This window comes from Pipistrellus hanaki, assembly GCF_964339955.1.
Source record: "Pipistrellus hanaki genome assembly, chromosome: 13".
Taxonomy (NCBI): Eukaryota; Metazoa; Chordata; class Mammalia; order Chiroptera; family Vespertilionidae; genus Pipistrellus; species Pipistrellus hanaki.
In genome coordinates, this window is record NC_140515.1 from 47,221,398 (window position 1) to 47,245,830 (window position 24,433).

Below are 24,433 nucleotides of genomic sequence, written 5' to 3' on the forward strand. Positions count from 1 at the left end.
GAGTCAAAAAAAATATGATTTATAGTGTCATTTATTTACTTCTAGCCATGTGACCTTGCTAATCTTCTTAAGATATCAGAAACAGCTTTCTCATGTGTAGAATGGAAATAATAACTCTTGCCCTATCTACTTCATAAGGTAATTATAAGGGGCTATATGAAATAAAATAACCCTGGAACACATTGAATACTATAAAATTCTTCCTATGTAAAATAATAATTGTATTATCTTCAGTGTATGAGTACCGGTATTTTTAAAGTGTTACAGTCATATGTTTACTTTAGAGTTGTTTCAAACTTCCCCAGGGTATTTTCTGCATGTTTTATCATAACTGCTGAAGATAATTCATCTTATAAAGGCTTTGTCTACCTAATAGTTAAAAAATGACTATAAATTGGTTACACACAATTTTGTGATTAAAAAAGCACCTGAGAGTATATAAAATAAGCTAAAACTAACAACTTAGTATTATATGACCAAGGGACAATAGGAATATAGTTCCCTAAAACAGGGATACTTCAAGTTTCGTTCACCAAATGGTACTTGCCCACAATGGAAATAAGCACAAAAATTTAGAGTAAGCATTCTAAACCTTTTATAGCGATTTTATGCTAACATGACATTTAATCTAAATGTAATTTTGGTCCATTGAACGTAATAATACAAATTACAACTTGCATATTTCATATCTTTTAACTTTATTTTTATTAATGTTTCTATTGTATTTTGCACGAATATTGGTCTGTGACGGATTATAAATAAAATAGGTATTCTCGCCAGGTAGCCAGAGAAACGTTGTTTTAAAATCTCTAATGCCAATAACTGCTTCCTGAATAATTAATGTAGTTTTGTCAGACGTGTGTGTTAGTAGATTATCTTGAAATACTTTTCTCTTAATCACCTTTTTTTTTGAATCATGTATAATAACCATAATGCATACCCCAAAACATAGTCCCAGACATAACCTTGTCTTAGATGTGGGCAACAATTTTTTGGCCTTTATTTGTATTCATTTGCTTAGCTATCTTGAAATGTCTGAAATTCTGAAGTTGTTTTAAAGTGTTAAAAAGCAAATGAGTGCTAATAAATCTTATTTTGGCAGTTTGCATACACAGAAAAATCCACGAAAAGTGAAGTCATTTAAGGGAAAAAAAAACTTTACACATTCTTGAGTGAAATGACTTGTGTCTACTCTCATTAACAATAGAGATGGTATTTTTCTAACTTTTTCACCATCTTTTGAGAAAACTAAGTCATAAATCAAGAAATTCCAGTACGGATGAAAAATATGTGGAAACAGAACAAATGGGGGAATTATGGTGTCAATTACTTATGGGGTCAATTAAATGTAATAGATGTGTAAATTGCAGTGACGTACTTTTATAAACTAGTATATGCTATAAAGTATTCATTGAGTGACTATCTAGGAAATGCTGGCTAAGGTTAGGAACTCTTTATTATTTTTCCATATCCTTAGCTCTGTAACTTAAGCCAATTGATGAATAAGCACAAGTTACTAAAACAAGGACTTCAAAGATATTTCTTTCTGTCTGTACTAATATTCCCTTGAGTCACAAAGTGCTGTCTACTGGCCATTGGATTTTATGAGCAGAGGCAGTGCCATGAATTGGTAAGAATATTGGACCAGGTATAAACGGACATGGTTTCTATTTCTCATGTGTTACTAATTAGCTGGACAACCTTGAACAAGTCATACCCATTTCTCTCGCTTCTGTTTTGTTCTCTTTGTGAACTGATCAGATTGGTTAAAATGCCCTCGTAGATCCATTCCGGAGCTAAATGATCGTAAACACTTAAGGTCAAAATATTTTTTAAAAGTTCTTTAAGATTGCATTGATCACTGAAAAGTTCAGAGGAAAGTGCTCTTTGGTTCATGGTGCCAAAGAATTTTTAAGTCAGCATCTATTTATCTACACCCAATACATAAATAAAATTGAAAGTAAAAATGTGAATGTATGTATTACTCAAAAGTTCATTCTATTTAGAAATTAAAATCTATGCTCAAGTCAACAAATATATTCAACATGAATACTGCACTTCAAAGGACAGAATTTCTTAATAAATAACTGTCCAACACCATATTCTTTCTGTGAATTCAAATTAAAGGATGATACTGTCCAATGTCTTATTGTTTCTCTTAACACAAATTAATGAGTTGGCCTTACCATTTGAATTTGGATTCAGAACATAGCTTTCTGGGCGATCCCTTATGTAGCAGGCTCTACATGTTTATTGCACAACATTTTGAAAAGCTGCCATGCATTCTACACTTGGGGAATTAGAAATGGATTTTAATCAGGACAAATCGGTGCACTTCTGTCTACAGAAAATGAAAAGACCTGTACAGTACTCTGCATCATGTTGTTGGTTGCTTATGGTTATTTAGCCTGATCAAGGACACAGAAGAGCAAAATGTTGGGCAAATTTTATTCTATCCATGGCTCTGCCACATGTTGCAGCCCACTCTTTTGGAAGCTCTGGGTGAAGGCAGGAATTCCCAAGTTGTGTGACATGTATTTGTCTCTCATGGAACTTGAGTTGATATAAGTGTTTAGGATCCAAAAATCAGATCATAAGGAAGTTCTTTTTTTTTTTTTATTTCTTTCTCAAATATTGTTTTTCCCAGAAGGAAAAAAAGACTCTGTCTGGTGCTCATCGGCTTCTGATACCTCTTTTAATTACAAATCTCATTTGTTACTTAGAAAGAGTCAACCACTGGGGTCAAAACCTTCTGCAAACAAACATCATAGATATGATGTAATAACATTGGTTTGTTCCCTATTTTTACAGTAATCTGTTTATGCCAAGTTATGATACCCACATAAACTTATCTTTTGAAATAAATTTATTTATGCCCAAAGGTATGTTGAGTTAAAAATAAAAAACACACACACACAAACTTTTATGTAAATAATAGCACAAGGCTGGCAGAATGTTCTAAAATGATATGCAAATGAATGAAGCTTGGGAAACATTGGGCTGGTGGAAAGCACACTGAGTGGCAGATGGGAAACTTGGTTGTTAAATCTGGTTCTAACTTTGTCACTAATTATTGGATTGTCCTTGGACAAAATGATGAGTCTCTCATGCTATTTTCTCATCGCCCAATAAATACAATGATAGTTTCCCAGCTACCTTTAGAGTAACAATGTGAAGATTAAAAATAAATGCTGGGTATGTGCATGAGGTTCATTATTATGAACCTGAAACACCACTTTTTTTAAAATACATATTTTTTTTGATTTCAGAAAAGAAGAGAGAGGGAGAGAAATATCAATGATAAGAGAATCATTGATTGGTTGTCTCCTGCATGTCCCCTACTGGGGATTGAGCCAGCAATCTGGGCATGTGCCTTGACTGGATTCCATGGAACCCGGGACTCTTTAGTCCCTAGGCTGACACTCTATCCACTGAGAAAATCACGTTAGGGCTAAACCACCACTTTTTTTTTTCTTTTGTTTTCTTTTTTTCACCATCCCAGCAAAAACACACACCACAAAACAAATCATGGTCGTTATAATTTAGGAAAGGAGGGAAAGATAATATTATCTCTCTTTACTTTCTATGAACATACCACTTTGTGTGTGTGTGTGTGTGTGTGTGTGTGTAGAGAGAGAGAGAGTTACACTATTGCTAAATACGTTGTACTGTCTTTTTCTGATTGATTATATGTTTATTTTTACTATTTTCTGTGGTGGTAAATAAATATTTGAAAACTAACCTATGTTTAAAAATGAACCTATGGTCTGCCAGTGTGGTTCAGTTGTTGATTTATGAAACAGGTCACAGTTAGGACACATGCCTGGGTTGTGGGCCAGATCCCTCATAGGAGATGTGCAAGAAGCAGTCAACAAATGATTTTCTCTCATCATTGATATTTTTCTTTCCATCTCTCTTCTTCTCTGAAATCAATAAAAATATTTATTAAAATAAATTTTAAAAAGTGAACATAATCATAGATCTTATTAATCTTAATGCTAACTAAAAATATCATGGCCTATCTAAATATTTAAAGCTGTTTTAAAAATAGTGGATTTTAGTTTCATACCAGAATTATTAATTGATCTTAAATAATATTTGGAATCTTGTGTATTGTGTTTTTTCATTGTGCATAAAATATCAAATTTTATACATTTCCAAATTTCCTGCAACATATGGTACCAAGTCTTTACAAAAGATATTTTACTGTTACATAATGTCATTTCCTATAAACTTCAGGATTTCTATTTTCCCATTTAATCTCACTTATTCTTGAAGTTAAGGCTGTTTTAGTTAAAGTATAATGGTTCAATGATATAACTGATATCTTTTAATATTAATAATTAATTATTTCAGGTTATTTTGAGTCATACATACAACTAAGTTCCAATTTATTAATTCATTATGTGAAAGAGAACATTCATGTACATAGAAATAATCCTAGAAGTTCTTTGGTTTCCCATTCTATTAAGCAAAACTTACTTAAGCATGATTGTTGCTGGATTTGAAAATGATAGGCATCACAATTCATTTGCATATTAATATTCATGGATGGTCTAGAGCAGTGATTCCCAAACTTGAGCAGATTTCAGCCTGGCTTTGGTAATTACTAGCTGTGTAACTTGGACAAGGTAGGGATCAGTTTTGTAAAACACTAACAATTGCCTGGCCGGTGTGGCTAAGTGGTTGGGCATCAAACTATGAACAAGGAGGTCACGATTTGATTCCCCATCAGGGCCATAGGCCAGAGTTGTGGGCTCAATCCAGTATGGGGCATGTACAAAGCAGCCAATCAATGATTCTCTCTCATCATTGATGTTTCCCTTTCTCTCTCCCTCTCCCTTTCCCTCTTCCTCTCTCCTTCCTCTCTGAAATTAATGAAAATATATTTTTAAAATAGTAACAATTTGAGAATTTTTAAAAATACACTTTTATTGATTTCAGAGAGGAAGGGGGAGAGAGAGAGGGAGAGAGGGAGAGAGGGAGAGAGAGAGAGAGAGAGAGAGAGAGAGAGAGAGAGAGAGGGAGAGAAACCTCAATGATAAGAGAGAATCATTAATCAGCTGCCTCCTGAATGCCCCCTACTGGGGATCGAGCCTGCAACCCGGGCATGTGCCCTTAACCAGAATCAAACCTGGGACCTTTCAGACCACAGGCAGACACTCTATCCACTGAGCCAAACCAGCTAGGGCAATATTGAGGATATGAAATAATGCATATTAAGAGTTGAAAACAATGCCTAGCACATTATTAGCACTTTGTAAATGCAACTAGAAGTGAGTGGTAACAGTAAAAGTAAATCCTATATAATAAAAGGCTAATATGCAAATTGCCCCTCTGGTGGGAGTTCTACCCACTGGGAGTTTGACCACCTGCTATGACGTGCCACCACCAAGGGGCAGCGTGAAACGATGCAACCAGGGGAAGGAAGGCCCTGGCCAGCAGTTGGAAGGACCCAATTGGCCCTGATGGCATGTCAGGCCTGGGGATCATCCAGTGCATGAATTTCATGCACTGGGACTCTAATAGTAGTAATAAAAAAGAATTTATTTATTTACCTGAGTTCAATTGCAATAAAAGTTCATTAGTCTTTTCTAAGGAAAGCTGGGCAGAAAAGTTGCTTTTCATTGATGATATTGTTTCTATAAGAAACATTCTTGCAAGAAGGGAATTCAGTGAAGAAAAGCAATTCCCTTAGTGAAAGAAATTTCAAGACCATGCTGAAGTAGAGCCCAGTTACAGTTTAATCAAAAGTTTATCCATTTGTGCAGTAATTTTCTCAATATTTAGAACTTACTGCATTTGTTTCTTTCCTTCCTTTAGCAACAAGAGCAAGACCCAACAAACCTATACATCTCAAATCTCCCCATTTCCATGGATGAACAGGAACTTGAGAATATGCTGAAACCCTTTGGACACGTCATTTCTACAAGAATACTAAGAGATGCTAACGGAGTCAGCCGAGGCGTTGGCTTTGCCAGGTAAAACACTTGCTTTGTATATTATTTATCTTTCCTCATCATTTCCTCTTAATTCTGGGGCCTTTCTAGCACTAGGGCCCAACGAAATAGAAAATTTAAAATCAGTTTATCAAATTTATTCTGTGTATTTTTGCTTCAAGACAGAGAATCCCAATGTAATTATAAATTGGTTGTGCTTTCTAAAATATGTACATCGAATGTTTATTATATGTGTCTGGAGTCGTAATGATATGCATACTGAGTTCTCAAGCATCTCTATGGCTATAGATCAACAAAATCAGATGCTGCCAATTTCTGTTAGGGATAATAAATGCCCTGTACCCCAAAGCTAAAGAGCCATGCGTGAACAAAGCATCCAGACGGCTCTGCATTGATTTCCAAAGAATGAGATGATAGCATTTCTCAGTCTGCAGAAGAGAGAAGAGAAGAAACATATAGAGAAACAGGACTTGTTGGGAAGTCCGAAGAAACACAAAACTGAAAGAGGAGGTCCAGAGGGCATCTGCATCTCAGAGGCCCTTGCCGTGTGATTTTTGATGTTTTACACAACAGAAAAATAGAAGAAAAAGCAGATGGCACTTTTTTTCATTGTCATCAAAGGAAGACGTTTTTACTTTAACTTTAAGGGAATGTTTATAAAGGAGGGTCTTAGCCAGGAACAGAATTAAAATGGTTATACCTGCTGTGCCTTCATAAAAAACAAAGCTAAAGAAACCCCAGAGAAAAAGAAACTGTTCAATAGCTCACAAGAAAAGGAAAAGCTGTGTCTCCATGGCTTGGTGTGAGCATGTCTCCCGCTGCTTCCCGTGATGAATGGATGGATGTTAGTGTCATCTGAAAGTCAGTCCATTGTAGACAGGAGTGTCCACTGTGACAAACCCTATCATCATTTGGCAAACCATTTCAAATCTACTGTTAAACCCACTTTGAAAGACAGCACATGATAGGAGTTTTATCTATCTATCTATCTATCTATCTATCTATCTATCTATCTATCTATATCTATCTATCTATCTATCATCTATCTTATTGTTGAAAGTATTACAAATGTCCCCATTTTCTTTTTCCACTGACACTCCAGGCCTTCACCACACTATTGTCTGTGTCCATGGGCAATGACTATATGCCTATAAGTTCCCCAGTTAATGTCCCCCCACCCTTGTTGGCATCTCTCTGATGATTAGTGACGCTGAACATTTCTTCTTTTATCTATTGGTAATGTCTATTCAAGTCCTTTGTCTATTTTTTTTTAATTGAATGGTTTCTGTTCCTAGTGTTGAATTATATGAGTTCTTTTTATATTTTGGAAATTAATTCCTTATCAGATGTATCATTGGCAAACATGGTCTTCCATACAGTGGATTCCCATTTCTTTTTCTTTTTTGTAATATGTTTTAATTGATTTCAGAGAGAGGAAGGGAGAAAGAGAGAGAGAAACATCAATGATGACAGATAATCATCAATTGGCTGCCTCCTATACAACCCCTACTGGGGATCTAGTCTGCAATCCAGGCATATGATTATCAGTTCATGGGTCACTGCTCAACCACTGACCCACACTGGCCAGGCAGTGCATTCCCTTTTCATTTTGCTGATGGTTTCTTTTGCTGTGCAGAAGCTTTTTAGTTTGATGTAGTCTCATTTGTTTATTTTTTTTTCCTTTGTTTCTCTTGTCCTAGGAGATGCATTGGTGAAAATACTGCTCTGTGAGATATCAGAGATTTTGCTGCCTAGGTTTCTTCTAGGATTTTTATCATTTTGCAAGTTATATTTAAGTATTTTATCCACCTTGATTTTATTTTTGTGTATGGTGTAAATTGGTGGTCTAGTTTCATTTATTTGCACGTACCTGTCCAGTTTTCCAAGCACAATTTATTGAAGAGACTATCTCTACTTCATTGTCTGCTGTTGCCTCCTTTATCAAATATTAATTGACCATAATGGTATGGGTTAATTTATGAGTTATCTGTTCTTTCCATTGGTCTGTATGCCTTTCTTATGCCAATATCAGGCAGTTTTGATTATAATGATCTTGTAGTATAGTTTGTTATCTGGTATTATGATCCCTCCAACTTTGTTCATCTCTCTTGATATTGCTGAGGCTATTCGGGTCCTTTTTTGGTTCCATTTACATTTTAAGAATATTTGTTCTAAGTCTGTGAAATATGCCATTGGTATTTTAATAGGGATTGCATTGAATTTATAGATTGCTTTGGGTAGTATAGACAAATACCACATGATCTCACATACATGTGGAATCTAATGAACTAAACAAACTGACAAACAAAATACATCCAGAGGCATGGATGCATGGAACAGACTGACAGATTTCAGGAAGAGGACTGTGGGAGGACAGGAATAGCTTAATAATGTATACATATATACATATATATATATGTATAGCCCATGGGCACATACAATATTGTGGTGAAGGCCTGGGGTGGGGTAGAGATGGGTAAAATGGGGGACATTTTTTTTTTTAAGAAAGATAGCAGCCTGGCTGGCATTGCCCAGTGGTTGAGGATCAACCTGTGAACCAGAAGGTCATGGTTTGATTCCAGGTAGGGGCACATGCCTGGGTTGCGGGCTCAATCCCCAATGTGGGCATGCAGGAGGCAGCCAATCGATCATTCTCTCTTGTCATCGATGTTTCTATCTCTCTCTCCCCACCCCTTTTCAAAAATCAATTAAAAAAAATTTTTTTTAAGAAAGATAGCAAATTGTAATGTAAATATTAGTTGATTTCTGTCTTGACTTCCCAGAGGTCATGAACCATGCCTTTAAGTTCTTTATATGCCTCACAATGTTCTACACATAGTAGACCAGTAGATATATGCAAGGTACATGTTTGATGATTTTGAAGAGAATTGGGCAAAATGAGGAAAGTCTCCCAGACTTGAATGTATGCATGAAACATCAGTTTTCAGAACGCTGTTAACAGTTGGTTTTCATGGTCAAAGCGGAAATGGTGTGATTAGCTCTGCTTTGCCAATGTAGTCATTCTTGAGTAGTGCATAACCTGCAGTTGGAAGTCTGACCAGTGTGGGAGTTCACTGTAATCACTGTTACGCTTCACACAGTAAGCACATTCCTTTGGTTCACCCCCACCTCTCGCACCCCAAAGAACTCTATTTGGAAAATTAATTTCTCCTTCCCTTGTAATCCTGCTGAGAAATGAACATCTTTTAAATCAACAAAAGAATTTTTCTAAGAATATATTTTCTAAGAATATCTATGACGATTTTTTTTTTTAATCAGAGGATTTTTTTTTTTTTTTTTTTTTTTTTTTGCATTAAGTATATTAGTTTGTTAGGGTTGCCAGGACAAAACACAAACAGACTGGGTGGCTTAGACAAAATATATTTTCTCACAATTCTAGAGGCCAGTCATCCAAAATAATGATGTCAGCAGGTCTGGTTTCCCCTCCTTGTATTATAGTTGGCTTTCTTCTCCATGTCTTCTTCTGGCCTTCCCTTTTGTTTGAGTACTAACCTCTTAAGTAGAGATTGGGATAGGACCCCACCCATCTGACCTCATATTAATTTAAGGACAACTTTAAAGGCCATGTCTCTAAATACAGTCACATCCTGTAAAGGGTGAGGATTTCATCATGGGAATCTGAGCATGGGACACAATTTAGCGCATAACATAAAGACCGGGCTGTTCATTTCTCTCATCTGTGTCTTCTCTGCACATGTTGAGTCTGCTTAAAATGAAGAATATGTTCCTTATGTGCGGAACCGCGTGATGCACACTGTAAGGGGTAAAATTATAATCACAGCATGTGTTGTCACGAAATAGTAAAAATCCATAAATTTCTTTTTTCTCTTTTTGAAACTGAATAAGGATGGGAATTTCAAATTACTATGTTATCTTCTCTGAATGTATCCTCTCAGTCCTTCAGTGCATTTTGCATATACTAATAGATGCCACGAGAGAGATTCTTTAAAAATGCAAATCTGATCAAGTCAGAGGCCTGCTGATTTCCTTCCCATATGGTCTGAGTAACTGGATTCAGACCTCCGACATCATTATCCCTGACATCATTATTTCTGACATGGCTTATCTTCCCAGCCTGTCTTCCTGCCTCCCTCCCTAGACATAAGCTGCCCTTCTCCATTATTATATGTGACTCTTCCGCTAGTTTCTGCCTACTCACCCTTCAAATATAGGCTTACAAGTCTTTTCTTTAAAGAAAACTTCACTGATTTCCAGCTCTAGCCTTTAGACAAAGTTAAGTTCTCTTGTTATAGTTCTTGTCAAAGTTGTGTCTTGTGTGTTTTTAATACATTTATCAGGATCATAACGAATTCACTATTTTATGTCTTCACCCATTTGGATTGTACATTTACTGAAGTAAAATTTTTTATTGTTGGATGGATAGATTGCATAATTAATCTTTTTATGAAGGTTTTGAATGACTAAACCCCAAGTAATTTTTAAAACTTTGAACTCTAAATATGAATTATTGGTTGCATTTCAATACTGAAACTTAGGTCTCTGTACTCTAACTCGTGCGTTTTCCAGTTTCATAAAGTGGCACGTGGATTGTAAAGGAAATCTTAGGTTCAAAGCAAGCCAATGATTTCTCATGTCTGAGAAATCTCAAGAAAATCTGACTTGCCTCTCTTGTAAGAAGCCAGGAAGCTGAAACAAAATAAGTATTTCATTCTCCATTACCTTAGACCTGAAATTTTAAGAAGCAGGATCCCATGTGATTTACCAGTTTGATGGAATGAGAAAAGAATTTTGGCTATTGCATATGTAAATAGACCTGCCCAAATTCCTGCTTCCCCACAGTTTAATATGTGCTCTGCATTTTCTCAAACAATTGCAGCTACTGCTTTAACTAACTTGATCATACATGAATTAACTCTTGCACACATTTCTGGCTTCTAAAATATTGTCTTTTTCCTCCTCAGCCTTTCTTATCAGGAGCTCACTTTCTGAACCACAAAACAGAAATACTTTGAGTCACTATTTTCTGAATTCTTCCAAAGATAGAACATAGCTATAGCTAGTCAGAGAAGTTAATGGAATACATGCAATGGATGCCTTGGGACAATGGTTCTCAAAGTGTCCTTTCTAGGACAGCAGCACACCCTGGGAAATTGTAGAAATGCAAATGTTTGAGCCCCACCTCAGACTGAATCAGCAATGAGTGGGGGGTAGGTGGGGTGCAGCGGTGGGTTTTTAACAAGCACTTCAGGTGTCTCTGATGCTCTCTAAAACGTGAGAGCCTAAGGGCATAGGTTCTCAGAATCAACAGGAGGCTCTCTTAAAAACTCAGATTGCTAGACCTCTTTATTAGATATTTTTCCAGATGGAGTGGATTCCTGTTGATGCCTCTATCACACTGTCCCACTTTCTCAAAGTTATACTTATCATGAAGCTGTCTCTCTTCCTGTTCCTCTAGGGTAGAGGCCAAGCCTTATGTTTCTTAGTGTCTTTCCTAGAATCTAGAATGGAGTCTGATGCAAATTGCTCCCCCCTAAATTTTTAAAAATATATTTTTATTGATTTCAGAGAGAAAGGGAGAGGGAAAGAGAGATAGAAACATCAATGATGAGAGGGAATTACTGATTGGCTGCCTCATGCATGCCCCCTACTGGGGGTCGATTCCAAAACTCAGGCATGTACTCTTGACTGGAGTCAAACCTGGGACAATTCATTCTTAGGCCAAACCAGCTAGGACTCTGCACACACACACCCCGCCCCCCCAATTTTTTAATAGTAAACCAATGAAATCGCTTTTAAGTTTTTTGTAGGTTTGTTTTTTACTAAAGCAATATGCAGGAAGATAGCATTTCAGGAAAAACCAATTTTGAGACATTGGAGGAATCGACAGTAGCATTATCCCAACTATTGTTGGTTCACAAATTGTTTCTTCCTCTAAAAGTTCACAGTGCCACCAGCATTATTAAAAGAATGATTAGGGGAACAGCTAGCCTGTAATTGTAGTAGTGAACTGTAGGTAGCTCTTGAATTTTTTACCACCTCAATTCGTGAAGCCTGAATCATTTTTTCATCAGGCTTCAGTTTGAATATTACCACTGGTCACTTCTAGCCACCAGATGTGGGCCTCAATTCGTGTGTAAGAAATCCTCGAATTGTTTTGACTAGAGAGAAAACCCCCACATTATTATCTTACCCGAAAGCTGTGCATTAATCTTCTTTGATAACCATCTCTTCAAAGTAAAGGTAGTAGAATCTTCATTTTATATTTAAAACACGAACTTCAAAGCACCGATGTGAATGCCAGTAGGGTGCACAGACAGCACAATTACAGCCTTTCCCAAGTTCCAGAAGCACTAGATAGTGTCTGACTTCACAGACATTTTATTTTATTTTTTATGTTTTTAACTCTCTTGTAACTTAAACCAATTCTGTACGACCCACCCCCCTCCAGGCAGCATTTTATAGCCAAGTCATAAACCTCTAAAAACAGAAGTTATGGTGGGAATGCTGATAGACAGACCCATTATTGCAAGGCCAGTGGGTGCCCACAGACTACCTTGTCTTAGAGGGTGTGGATCAGAGCATAAATCAGCCCTTGCTTGGAGGGACGGGACTGTGTGCTCCGTGTTATCCGTTTCCCATTCCCAGAAACATGAGCCCGTTTGTCTAACAAAAATCACATTGAAAAAGTATTATGAGAGGCTGGTAAAGCATGACCCAAAGCAGAGAAGGGGTGGGGGGTGAGCTCTCACAGTCCAGCCTCAACATCTGGGAACATAGACCCTCTTTAAGAAATGCATTTACTGTCCCCTGGTGAGCTAAAGAGCGTGAGAGACTGCTGAGCACAGAGACCTTTGTATTTGTAGTTTTCCCCGCCCCTCTCCAGTGCTTTTAATTTGATTCTCATGGAGTTTTGTTTGAATGACTTTTAACACAGAGGAAGCCTGTGTCTCAATTCTCTTACCCAAATGAGCAAGTTTTCCAAATAATTTCAATTCTTCTTTTCACAAAGGAAAGAAAAAACAAAACACAAAAAATCAGTCATGGTTACTGGCAGACAAATATCAGCCAGATTATTAAAAATCAATATAAATAGAGGATTAAAAATTGTATTCTTATAACTCTGAATATCATTAAAACTTAATTGATTTTCCATTTACTGCCTGATCTGTTTGCCCCCTATCTTTTCTCACCTGGTGAGATAGAATGAGAACTCTGGTTCAGAATAAATATAATGAAAATATAGGAATTTTAAAAATTATAAAGCAAATTGCTAAAACTTTTTTATTGGGCAGAATGTGTGCCTTGAAAATGACTGTCTAGCCCTTGCCAGTTTGGCTCAGTGTATATGTTTAAAGAGGGAAGAAAAACATACTAATATGTTATTGTTTTGTAATTACAAAATAGAAATGACCTGCCTCTGTAGAATGGGAGGGGAGTTCTAAATATGATTTACCCATGAGAAACTGAAATGGGAGAACTTTGTTGCCTCTAGATTGGAAGTGGTGCCATTCAGTGTGCTCCGGACCAGTAAGATCTGTTTGCTCTCCCTGCTCTAAGCACAAAACATGACGGGGACCCTTGGGCCATCCAAAGGCTGTGTGCCTTTGAGGTAGGCTGTCTGTCTGCTTCCAGCCAATAAAGAGGAAAAACTTGGACATCTCCTTTGGACTACTAGTGTCAGTCTCTTTATTTAGGATCTTTCCTACAGTCTCAGTTTTCTATAATTTGGACCAATCTATTTTCTGTGTGGTTATGAACACAGGTTAATGGGTCAGAGGCAACTGAGCTTACATCTTAATTCTGCATCTCCTATCTATGTTCTAGCACTAGTTACTTAATCTCTCTGAGCCTCCTTTCCTGATATATAAGACATATTCATTCATTTATATTCATTCAGCTCATCTGATACATATGTCTTGAGCACTGCTAATCTGCCAGTAATTATTCTAGATGCAGTAATTCAGAGGTGTACAGAAAAGATAAATATCTACTTTCATAGGTGGATACTGTATTGATTCGAGGAAACAAAAAGCATTCAATCAAATACTAAAATATCAAATAATTAGATTCGTGAAAACAGAATGAAACATAGAGGTGCAGTGGAGAATATGGCAGAATCAGAGGCTGAAGTCAGGGACAGGAGAGCCCCCTGAGGAGAGAGCATTTAAACTAAGATGCAAATGATAAAGAGGAACCAGCCAGGAGAGTCTCTTGGTGGGGTTGGGGAGTGAAGAGAGCATCTTTGGCAAAGGAAAAAGGGAACAGGAGATCCATCGTGAGGCCAACTTCACATATTTGGGCAGCAGAAGAAAGGCAAAGTTGTTAGATCATAGAGGAAAGAAAAGAGATGTAATCTCTAACAATATCTAGGACTGGAATATGATTGCAGCTCAAAGAGACTGATTAAAAGTGATGATGCATTCCAGTGCCTTTAATGGCAGGCTTTCTCATTGATTTCTTTCATTATCTCAGCTTTAATTTTTCAAATTTAATTTTCTCCTATTTCTGTACCCAAATTCTTTTTGAAAGCATGAACTTATTGAAAAAAAAAAAAAAAGAGAGAGAGAGACAGAGAGAGAGAGAGAGAAATTTAGCTTCTGAAGTATCTAGATAAGGATGTTCATTACAGGCAGGCAGTAAACTAAGCTAGAGAGAGAAGTGGTTCCTTTATTAAGTGTAAGAAAACTTTTCTTCTCTTACATTTTTTTCTTAAAATACACAGCTTCCAGGATAATGTTGTTTCATGATTATTGATAGTTTTGTGATGTAGCCATCAGTTTGTGAGCTGGAAACTGCCCCAAATGGTTCAACTGAAGAGACTAGAATAAAGGAGTATTTACAGAAGGGTGGGCAGAGTTAAGAGAACTGTCAAAGGAATACTAGGACACTCAGAAATGGGCAGCAGGAGGAAGGCTGGACCACCATGAGAGCTGAAGACAAGAGGAGGAGTGTTCCCAGAGCCCAGGGAGACCCAGCTTTGGAGCAGGGGCTGCCTGAATGAATTGGAGACAGAGAGGGATACAGCTCCTGCCAGAGACACAAGTGCCAAAGCAGAGAGAGAATGAGAAAGAGCTGGTCATACTTCTCTCTACTTTCCCTAAGTCCCCAATGGCTGAACCCAATGAAAAGCCATCAGAAAAGGGAGCCAAGATGATACCCTCTCCATAGAAAGCTTACTTCTTTGGGGCATAGAACAGAGCAGAGAAGACCTATGAGAAGAGGTAAATGAAAAACACAAGTACACATGGATAAGCTAACTTTTCCCCCTCTGTTGAGTCCATCATGAAAACAAACAACAAAATAGTCAAGGTCAGCAATAGCTAGCATCTTCTTCTTGCCTTGGGATTGGCACTTGGTACAGGTTAGTAGGAATGATGGCAGACGGGCTCTCTGTAAAGGAAACAACTGCTCAGCTCTAGGCTATGATGTCTTTTTCTTCTGATACCAAGTAAGTGTCATTTTCTCACGACACTTCTCCCAATTCTCTGACAATAAGTGGGAGTCCAACAATTCAGTTCTGACTCTACCCAGAGTTCTCATCAGACTCCACAGGTGTAAGGGCTTCATCTCACAAAACTGGCCCTGGGCGACCCACACTTCTAGCAGGCCAACTGCAAACTCAGGGCTTCCGTGATCCCCCTCAGATTTGATAATTCACTGGAGCAAACAAGACAACTCGCAAAAACACTTTATGTATGTATACCGGTGCATGATAAAAGATGCAACTGGGGAACAGCCACAAGAGATGCACAGGGGATGCCCAAGAGCTTCCCGTCCCTTTTATTTATTTATTTATTTATTTATTTATTTATTTAAATATAATTTATTGATTTTTTACAGAGAGTAGGAAAGAGGGATAGAGAGCTAGAAACGTCAATGAGAGAGAAACATCGACCAGCTGCCTCTTGCACACCCCCTACCGAGGATGTGCCCGCAACCAATGTACATGCCCTTGACCAGAATTGAACCCGGGACCTTTCAGTCCACAGACCGATGCTCTACCACTGAGCCAAACTGGTTTCGGCTTCCCATCCCTTTTAAAGGCACACTGCCCTGCCAGAACATCATTGTGTTAACTAGACTGAATATTACCATGAAGTTGGAAGCTGTGAGGCTAGGGCAATTGTGGCATATTGTGTGCAAAGAGGTAAAGGGTAGTAGTATAGACAGTGGTCTGCAAACTCATTAGTCAACAGAATGGCAAACCTCGGCTTGCGAGCCTTGGTTTGCCAACCCCTTTGTTAACCAATCAAGCTCCTGAAACCTGTCCTTCAGTGGTTTGTCTGGAGGTTTCATTGATTAAATTATTGGCCATAGTTGGTAGAGATCAATCTCCAGCTCCTCTCCGGTCTCTCCAGAGGTTGGAGGGTGGAGTTGAAAGCTGCAGCCTTCTGATCATTTGGCCTTTCTGGTGACTGGCCTCCTCCTGAATCTTCATAGGGGTCCCGGTTTGAGTCATTTCATTAGCATAAACTCGGATATGGTCAAAAGGGGCTTATTGTGAATAACAAAAAAAATTCCTATTACTCAGGAAATTCCAAGGGATTTAACAGTTCTGTGGCAGGGACTAGGCCAAAAACCAAATGGATTTTTATTATACCATACTTGCCATCCCCCTCTCCAAACAAACAAACAAACAAACAAACAAACAAAAAACACCAAACATGGGTCAAATCATCTCATTTTTAAGAGGAATCAGAAATTCATTTTTTTAATGTCAAGTCTCCTAATTTAAAATTTTGACAAGTATTTCAAATTTTCCAAAAACTCTTTGCAATTCAAAGAAAACATCCCAGAAGGCTGGATTTGGCCCACCATTTCCAGCTTGGGACACCTGACATAGAACTCCAGTGTAGTGGTTTTTAATCCTGGCTACACTCTGAAATCACCTGGGTAGCTTTGAAAAATATGTCCCTAGACTTCATGCTAAGCCAATTAAGTCAGCATCTCCTGAGTTGGGGCCCAGAGATTGCTACTTTTAAAAATAGTTTCCTGATAATTTTAATGTACAAACATCATCAAATAAGCTTTTTCTTTTGGAATAAGTTTGGTTTTACAGAAAGTTACAAAGATAATACAGACTTCTCAAATATCACACACCCAGTTTCACTTGTTCTTAACACTTTACATTACCATGCAGTATTTATCAAAATAAGAAATTGACATTGGTATATTGTTAACTGCTGCAACCGAGGCATGTGCCCTGACCGAGAATCAAACCATGACCTACCTCCTGGTTCATAGGTCAATGCTCAACCACTGAGCTACCCCAGCTGGTGAAATCCAGGTTTATTTGGATCTCACCCATCTTTTTCATTGATATCCTCTTTCTGTTCCAGGATCCAGGCTAAGGTACCATTTTCCAGTTAGTTGCCATATCTCACCAGTCTGCTCTGTTCTGTGACAGTTTCTTAGACAGTTTCCTAATTTTTCCCGGGTAGTACTAACCAGGTTTTCTGCAGAATGAGTTCAGATCTGGGTTTGTCTGATTTTCTATTCATGATAGGATCCATATTATGTGCATACTTTTGGAATGAATGCCAAAGAGGTGAAGTGCCCTTCTGGTCAGGTCAGATCAGGGTTTATCTCCATTTTTTAGACGGTAGCGGCTGTGGTGGAATAGGGCTAGCAAGATCCATCCAGCGTCAGAACGGATTAAAGAAGACGAATATTGGAAATCAGGAGACCAGAGAGACAAGTGCCAAAGAGACAAGTGCCATTGGGGACTTTGGAAGAGAGCTCCATCTCTTCCAAAGAAGCCACCTGAGTTGAAAGTCAAGAGACACATGTTCTATTCCAGGATCGTCCACTGTCTCCTGGCGTTAGTTTCTTCACCTGTATGCAGTTGAAGTTATCTGAGGCTATTTCTGGTTTTGAATGTATAAGATTCCCAAACTCGGGAGTGGGTTTCCATTAGTCAAATATTATCCACACCCACACCTGTGTTTCCTAAGAGGCTGTGTTGTAATGCTGAGCGAGACTACCCAGATGCCGAGGTTTCTGCAAAGGGAGACAGCAAGGAGGCAACTCTGTGTCACTATGTGACATGTATGACCCTTGTATCATATGGATGTCTAGGATTTGGCCGGAAGAAAACAAATTGCAAAAATTAAGAAGAAAACTCAAGTCATCCATCTTCATTCCTGGGACTCCCAGTTATTCCTCCATTACAGTGGATTAAGGAGAAAATGACATAAATTGTTTTCAAAATGTAAGGAGCACACATTGGAGTACTTTTAAAAAGCTTTTAATGTTGGCCCTTGGCGTAAATCTTATCCGAAAGGAGGGATGACTGGCTTGCAGTGTGGGATGTTTCTAAGTTGCCGATCATTTGTACAGGAGCCGGGGATTGCAAAACCACAAAAACTTCGCAACAGTGAAAACCTCTAATTGGGCATAATAAAATGACAGAGAGGATTTGTTTTAAATACATGGTTATCACGCTTATTGGTTTAAGGTCAGACACTGAGAAGACCTCTTTTGGGCTTGAGATAGGTGGGCTGCAAATGGTTTTGCAGAATACTTCTTTCCCTCTGCACGTCAAGTCTGATCCAGAACATTTTCCTAATATTGGATCTGGCTCTCCTCTGATGTCATCTGCCTGTGGGAATTGTATTGGCTGTGAAATTAGCTCCTCTTCGTAGCTGTTGAAAAAAAAAAAGTTTAAAAAAAAAAATCACAATTCTGTGATGCATTTTGAATGACGGAAGCCGGGTTCCTAGGCACTGAGACAAGAAAGAATGTCAAACGGGGCCTTTAATGTGTGTTTATATTTAAACACCAGACCTTACAGAAAACCCTTAAGCTTTATACAATGATTAGAGCCTTGTAAGAACCTAATTAATGTATCATCGGGTGAATGGCTGGCCTGGCATGCGAGCGTCTCCGGGGGACGCGAGGGGGCTCAGGTACCTGCGAGTAAGAATAGATTGGGTTGTAGTGATTCAGTGGCCCATCTGAAAGGGACATGTAAAGGCAGCTTTGTCTGGCATGCTGCCTTTTCAGACTCACTTGATAATACTAGTGTCAGTTTCAAATGAAGCGTGTGCCAGATTGCAGATAGCTTGAGCTGGCATTTCAAAGCGGTTAATTGTGAAACTCGAGAAGAAAATGGGCACATTCTTCAGGGGTAGCTATTCAAATGCAAGGTCCACCCCCCTCTTCTACCCTCCCCCTCACACACACATATCTTACCCCCACCCCAGGACCTCCGGCCCCAGCTCCATGGGTCCCACTTTTGTTCTGCTCCCACATAAAATGCACGAGACACACTGAGTCTTTCCCCTCAGCGGCTCTGATATTGCTGTCTTTGCTGGGACCACTTTGCCTAGTTAAAATGTGCCCCGTGTGTTAAAATGAAATTGTCACTGCTGGGTGGTGCAGCGTAACACGGTTTGACACTAAGTGCCAGCAGCGATAGAAAACAGACTTTCATTGCATTTATTCTTTCAGAGACAAGAGTCTCTAAAGCCTCACTGTAGACATTGACTTAGTTAAATCTGAATGAAGCTAACGTGAACCATCTAGGCTGCTGTCTTTGTGTTCCTGGAAACAGCCCCCATCCGGTTTGATGTGGCTGTAAAACAGTCTTAAGAAAAGAGGATCACATACAGAATCTCAAAAGGAAGACTTGAGCTTTTCAAACCAGGGCAGAAATATTTTAGGTCAGTTGAGTGGGTTGGCCACTTGATGTTCTTCTCTAGATATCTCTGGATTCCCTAAAATACATGATACAGAATCAACAAGTGCATACACATGCACGCAAGCACACACACGTACTGATCCCCATTAGGTTTCAATTTTCATTTAGAATCCCATGTCATTTTTTAAAATATATTGTATTGATGTTATTACAGAGAGGAAGGTAAAGGGATAGAGAGTTAGAAACATCGATGACAGAGAAACATCATTCAGCTGCCTCCTGCACACCTTCTACTGGGGATGTGCCCGCAACCAAGGTACATGCCCTTGACCGGAGTCGAACCTGGGAACCTTTCAGTCTGCAGCCAATGCTCTATCTACTGAACCAAACTGGTTATGGCAATCTGATGTTATTTTTAAAAATATTTTCATTGATTTCAGAGAGGAGGGGAGGAGAGGGAGATAGAAACATCAGCGATGAGAGAGAATCACTGATCCGCTGCCTTCTGTATGCCCCCCACTGGGGATCAAGTCTGCAACCCAGGCATGTGCCCTTGGCCAGAATTGAACCTGGGACCCTTGAATCTGCAGGCCGATGCTCTATCCACTGAGCCAAACCGGTTAGGGCAGAATCCCATGTCATTTTAAGACAAAGAGAAAGGGTTTGATTTGTAGGACTCTTGCAAGCAAGCTTTTAGATTCTTAACTGCCTTTTATTGAGATGAGTACCCAGAGAGATCCTGAATAGGGAAGGGGACTCTGGGGCCCAAGATTTTTATTCTGTAGCTCTCCTGGAATAAAAATTCCATAAAGTAACATCTGTAGTCATTAAGGGCTTACATTTTCTCCCCCATTCATGTCTCTGCTAGGAGGGAACGTTATTTTCCCTCAGAGACAATAGATAGTGGATCCTGTGGGAAGAGAGAAAGAACAAAATTAGAATTCTTTTGTTCCTAGAAATGGAACTTTCCTACTTAAAAAAAAAAAGTTGGAAGACTTACTATAAAAGATTCACCAGGAAAAAAACTTAGAGAAGTTAGAAAAATTGCACTTAGCTACTCCAGAATATTTGGAATGAGGAAGGTTTCACCTTGTGTTTCTAATCCAGATGTCTTCTGATTTGGGGGAAATTGTGAGTAAGCAATGAACAAAATGCTATCTTTATAGTTTTAACTTTTCAAGTTGCAAGTTATTAAGATTAAAGAGTTTCTTTTTTGTTTCATTTGGATATAAAATCTGTTCATTCTTGTTTATCAAAATAACACCTATGTTGATCATTGGACCATCTGATGAATGAATACTAGCCTATTCATGTCACATTAGTTTTCTGCATTTTCTTATCATAGCAGGACCAGCTTTGTAATTTTGGGGACCTAGTAAAATATAAAAATGCAAGAACCTTTTTTTGAAAATTAATAAGTATTTTACGATGTTGACAACAAGATGTTTAAACCAAGTGCATGCTTGGTCTAAGTGTGTGGCTCTGTGGTTCTGCACAGGTCTCGTGCCATAAAGCCAATCTGATTGGCAGGAAGAGATTCGTTAGGTGTATCAATACAGAAAAATGTATGTCCATCCTCTGCCTCGTAGGAATGAATGTACATCAGAAAAGATTTTATTTTTTCAATTTAATACAAAAAACTTTAATGTCCTGAATGGAACATGCTCCTGATACCAACTCCAAATTTTTAATCTGATCATTCAGATGGCCTTGTTTGCATCTCTCAGCTTTTCTCCAAGAGTTTCTCCAGGTAAATCTTCCACTCCAGCCACAGTGATCTGCTCACTCTACCCCGTCTAAAAGGCACAGGCCCTCTCGCCTGCCCCGCTCAGACCCCTGCCCAATTACTTCCTCACGGGCCCTTCTGGCCTCTCTTTCCCCCTTTTCTCTGCATTTCCCTGGCTTCTGGAATTCCTCTCATATTTTAGTTCCTATAGCTGTAATACATGCATAACTTCTTTGTCATTTGCTTACACCTTTTTCCTTGTCTTGTATCCTCTGCATTCAATATGGTCAAATAATATGATCCTGGAAACACACGTAAGATTTAGAGGTAGAAAAGTTTTACAGCTGTGTCAAGGGGCTCCATTCCCAGAAAACTCATAGTCATAACAGAGCAGAACATTTAAATATACTCTGCCCCAAACAACAAAATAGTCAAGTTCAGTAATAGCTAGCATCTATTTTAGACAAATTTCACACATTTCATATACATCCTTTCATATGGATGTGTTTCTTAAATTTATTTTTTTTCTCTAGTGTGTTGTTGGTGGGACTTAATTTCCTTTAATCAGAGTAAACCCTTTATTTTTTATCTTTTTCCATCCAATTTTATAAAGTAATAAAGCCCAGATATAGTTCATTACTAAAACTGTTGCCAATACTACTCAGGATATGGTGATACTGCCAATATTAAAATGATGATGGTATAGCTCAAAATGTTCATTCATTAGCTTCTATGTGAGATGACAAAATCTGGCACGAGAAACACAGTTTAGGAACATTGATATCTAGTACAAAAAAATCAAGGGCTGTTCAAAATGAAGAAAGCTCAGCACCTGAGGTTTATATATTTACATTTTCCTTTCACGTTACAGATGCCAAGTAATTCTCTCTTGTATCTTTCACCCAGTGGGTTATCAATGAAAGTGTCATGAAACTGATGATGACACTACTCTATTAACTATTATTTAGGCTGGAAGAGGTTTAAATGAAGCACATCTCACCAATTTGCTTTGTGAAGCCCCTCAGCAGGATAACTCAGTAGTTACAGAATGGCTTTGATGTCTGATGGGTCTCAATTAAACTTATTGGCAAGTGTTTCACCTCTCTAAGCCTCAGCACCCTCCCTGATATGAAAAGCCATAATGAAGTTTGCTAATTTAGACATTTAACAGGTATTTATGGAGCACTTCTTTAAAAATATTTTTAATGAGAAGAGATAAGCCAAAGAATTTATATACTTATATACATAGCTCATGGACTCGGGCAATAAGGTAGTTAAGACGGGCGTAGGGGGGTGGGAGGGGAAGGGTGGTTATGTGTTGGGAGGAGGAGGGGAAGGAGAGAAAATGGGAGATATCTATAATACTGTCAACAATAAAAATACATTTATAAAATATGGTTTATTGATTTTAAAGAGAAAGGGAGAGGTTGATAGAAACATCAGGGAGAGAGAAACATCATCAATCAGCTGCTTCCTGCATGTCCCCTGCTGGGGATTAAGCCACAACCCATGACCACCTGGTGCATAAGGTCCATGCTCAACCACTGAGCTTTACCAGCCAGGCAAGAGCACATTTATTGGCCAAACATTGTTGTATAGATTACATAAGTTCATGCCTTAGTACTGCCTCTGGTTGAGGACTCAGTACAGAGCCATTTGCATAAGCAATACCCTCTCAGCAATTATGTGTTGGTAATGTCCTGTAGACCTTGGTCATGGTGGTCATGGTAACAGCTGGTAAATTCTGGTAAAACAAGTTGAGCTTTTCAGTTTTCCTTTTTGTTTTTATTTATTTTCTTGAATATGCAAAGTTTGTGAAAAGTATATGATCTCCCTTTATTTCTTTTTCCAGAATGGAGTCTACTGAAAAATGTGAAGTGGTAATTCAACATTTTAATGGAAAATATCTGAAAACACCACCTGGCATCCCAGGTAAGACCCACATATCATTAAGTAATGATTCAGTAGTGTCTGGGCTTATTGTTAGGATTAGAATGAGTCCATGCTAAGACCTTTAGTGGGTCACTAGGATGGAAAAAGATCCATTCATAAATGTATAGTTTTTAATATCATGTAGCAACTCATTTTTCTTAAAACTACCACACACTTTTTGCTGATTCTTCAGTTGCCTTTCTTTTGAATCTCTGCTGCTCATTCCCTAAAGTGAATTAAAGAAAAATATAGCAAAAAGTAGTTAAAGATGCATTCCAAGTGAAGGAAGTTTCTGACTCTTGTCATTCATATTGATACATTATCTTTATTTCTAGTTTATAAATATCTGAACAGTGATATATGCACAACAGAGGCCACAGGTTGATTCTAGTGTTCAAACATATCTTCCCTGACAATGACAAGAGTACAGAAAGTGAGCATAAGCATTTAGAAACTTTCACAGCAATTGGGCATTGTCATAAAATCTGGGTGCATAATTCATATTTTACAAAAAACATCAATTACTGACATATTGAAAAATTTCTTAAAACTGTCCATTCATCAGATAGAGAAATGGAGGAGCACCAACCTAGACTGCCCCAGGGCATTTCTCATTTCCCAAAGCAAAATTCTTAAGTCCATATATACTAAAATGATATAACTTTATGCTATTAAGAATTACATTTTAAAAAAGGAATTACACTCAACATACAAAGGTTGAATCTATCACACGTCCGAGCTTAAACTGAAATGCCTGTCTTATGTTGATATTAACCTGGTAGTAGCATATGTAGAAGGTATTTAATATTAGGTGAGTACATTTAAAAATATATATATCACATATGAAAACATTAAAACTTGACAGAGGTTCTAAAAACCGGTGAATAAATATAGAAATATCTTACTAATGCATGTTGGTGTTATTTTTTGCTCTTTTGTTTTTAGTGATTCTCTAGAATAATGTAACTTCTTTGGCCTTACAATAATTTTCCTTTTGGTCTTTCTAAAAATATATTTATTGTCGAAAGTATTACAGATGTCTCCTTTTTTATCTCTCTAAGCTGGATTTCTGTAGTGTTTGCAATCTGTGCATTACTTCAAACCCATGGTTAGAGAGTTCAGGGGTGGAACTTTATTTATTTTTTAAAATATATTTTATTGATTTTTTTTACAGAGAGGCAGGGAGAGGGA

General features: G+C 38.0%; 1 protein-coding gene across 12 annotated transcripts in view; it reads left to right on the plus strand.

Annotated features, from left to right (window-relative positions):
- The window catches only part of RBMS3 (RNA binding motif single stranded interacting protein 3), a gene marked incomplete at its 3' end in the record, with an annotated part of 624,952 nt that overhangs the window by 376,238 nt on the left and 224,281 nt on the right, over positions 1 to 24,433 (plus strand). For all 12 annotated transcript variants that reach the window (XM_084902493.1, XM_084902500.1, XM_084902503.1 and 9 more), the window contains exons 5-6: positions 5,824 to 5,981; positions 23,163 to 23,242. In XM_084902493.1, the coding sequence (XP_084758619.1) occupies positions 5,824 to 5,981; positions 23,163 to 23,242 (238 nt within the window). The remainder of the gene's footprint in view (positions 1 to 5,823; positions 5,982 to 23,162; positions 23,243 to 24,433) is intronic.